The sequence below is a fragment of the Apium graveolens genome, chromosome 4 (assembly GCF_009905375.1).
Source record: "Apium graveolens cultivar Ventura chromosome 4, ASM990537v1, whole genome shotgun sequence".
Lineage (NCBI taxonomy): Eukaryota > Viridiplantae > Streptophyta > Magnoliopsida > Apiales > Apiaceae > Apium > Apium graveolens.
Window position 1 is genome coordinate 119,343,136 of NC_133650.1, and position 2,494 is coordinate 119,345,629.

A 2,494-nucleotide genomic window follows, 5' to 3' on the forward strand; every position below is an offset into this window, starting at 1 on the left:
TCAACCCCTTTTTATTGATTAGGATTTCGGACTTTATCAGTATTTAGACTTATTTATTTATTTAGAGAATTCGGAATTTATATTATTGGTTTAGACATTTTGGAAATTTAGTATTATTTTGGAAATTTTAGATTGTTAAATTATTGTTAGAAATATATTAGTGCTCTGTTTGCAGGTTTATGGATTTTAAGTAATATCACCTTTTAAATTTAAAAAGGGGGTGTTACAAAGATGGCATCAGAGCCAGGTTCTTTCTTGTAGAAAACCTACTTAGGTTGACCTGTGAGTTTGGGTAGACGATAGGATGGGTGTTCTATTTAATTTTGTTTCATTCTGCTCCTTATCATTTAATTCTGCTTCATCATTCTAAAATCTGTTTATAATTGCTTCATCATATTTATTCTCGTAATCTTCATTCGTTCGCTATCTTATATTGTAGATGCCTCCTAGACATGATCCTTTTCATATTGACCCCGCTCAGCCTACTGAGATGATAGGGCAAGCAGTGGCTCAGGCTGTACAGCAGGCTTTGGCAAAGCAAGGAAATCAGAATGGCGAGGAAAATCAGAATGGACAAGGAAATCAGAATGGCGATGGAAACCATAATGGACAAGGAAATCAGAATGGCAATGGGAATCAGAATCAGAATGGTCAGGGCCATCAGTTGGAGCCGTTTGTATGGTTGGAGAGGTTTGTGAAGCAGAAACCGGACTCTTTTAGTGCAGCACCGACTCCTATTGATGCTGAAAATTGGATTGTTCATCTCGAGAAGATTTTTGATGCACTGGGTTGTGATGAGATTCAGAAGGTCAGGTTAGCTGTGTATAAGTTGGAGGGTGATGCTCAGAGATGGTGGAGAGGAGTGAAAGCTACTAGAGGGGAGCAGTATGTGGAGGCTTTGGAATGGCAGGGATTCAAGGAGGTATTCTATGAGCAGTATTTCTCTAATGCTGATAGGGAGGCGTATTTGAGGGAGTTTCATTCGATCGCGCAGCACCATGATGAGAGCATTACTGATTATATGGCGAGATTTATAAGGTTGGCTGGATTTGCTGGGACAGTTGCAGGGACTGCTGCGCAGCAGGCTGATAAATTTAAATGGGGGTTGAAGTCTTATCTGAGAGGTTCCATAATTTCTTTTAAATTTGATAATGTGGTAGAGGCGGCTGATGCAGCAAAGGATGTTGAGAAGGAGCGCATAGATTTCAGGACTTCCAAGTCTAACAGTGGTAGTAAGAGGACTAGGGATGATCAGGGTTTTGTATAGGGTAGACAGTGGTATGGAGGTCAGAGTGGTCAGCAGGGACAGTGACGCGAACAGAATCAGAATAGGAGTGGTCAGTCATTCCACGGCCGGAATCAGTATGTAGTTCAGAATCAGAATCAGCAGTTTCAGCGAAAGAAGCAGCCTAGGCAGTGGCAGAATCGTCAACAGGGGCAGAACCGTTACTCAGTGTATGGGGGAAACCCCAATATAATTCCAGTGGCTCCTTGTGCTACATGTGGTGGACATCATCCAGGTAGAGCTTGTTACAGACAGACTGGGGCTTGTTTCTTGTGTGGTAGCATGTCCCATAGGGCAAAGGATTACACAGTATCACGCAACCCTGGTGGAGGAGGAGCTGGCGGTGGTAGTGGCAGTGGAAGTCAGCAAAATCCTACAGCCAGAGTGTTTGCATTGACGGCAAATCAGGCAGCAGCTAATTCAGGTACCGTTTCAGGAACACTTCTTGTTGGTAGATGTGATGCTTATGTGTTATTTGATACTGGTTTGACCCATTCTGTTGTGTCTTTATCGTTTGTTCGTCATCTTGACGTTGCACCTTCATTATTATATCCTCATATGTCTATTTCTACCCCGATGGGGAATTCTGTTGTTATTTCTGATATGTATCGAGAGTGTCTAATAGCTGTTGGAGATAGAAATTATAAGGTTAACTTGCTTCCGATGGAGATGCATGACTTTGATGTTATCTTGGGTATGGATTGGTTGAGTGAACATCGTGCCACAATTGATTGTCAAGAAAAAAGGGTGATCTTTGGGGATGCAGATAAACCAGAATTTGTATACCAAGGGTCTCAGCTGAAGGGGGATGTTAAGTTAATTTCTGCTCTAAAGGCGAGTAAATTGTTGTCTAAGGGTTGTGATGGCTACCTTGCTTTCGTGAAGGATACATCGAAGGATGAACCTCGCATCGAGGATTATCCAGTTGTGAGGGAGTATGAAGATGTGTTCCCCGATGAGCTACCGGGTTTGCCACCACATAGATAGGTGGAGTTTACTATTGAACTTGTTCTAGGTGTCGAGCCTATTTCTAAGGCGCCTTATCGAATGGCACCACTTGAGTTGCAAGAATTGAAGGAGCAGTTGCAAGAGTTGTTGGATAGAGGATTTATTAGGCCAAGTGTGTCTCCTTGGGGCGCTCATGTGTTGTTTTTGAAGAAGAAGAATGGTTCCATGAGGTTGTGCATTGACTACAGGGAGTTGAATAAG

The 2,494-nt window shown here is 42.5% G+C and overlaps 1 protein-coding gene across 1 annotated transcript; it reads left to right on the top strand.

The window, feature by feature from the left end:
* The first annotated feature begins 678 nt into the window (after nucleotides 1-678).
* LOC141718915 (uncharacterized) lies at nucleotides 679-2,272 on the top strand. Its single transcript, XM_074521287.1, has 3 exons — nucleotides 679-690; nucleotides 806-1,261; nucleotides 1,376-2,272. The coding sequence occupies exons 1-3, from the start codon at nucleotides 679-681 to the stop codon at nucleotides 2,270-2,272; spliced, it is 1,365 nt and encodes a 454-aa protein (XP_074377388.1).
* Nucleotides 2,273-2,494: the final 222 nt, after the last annotated feature.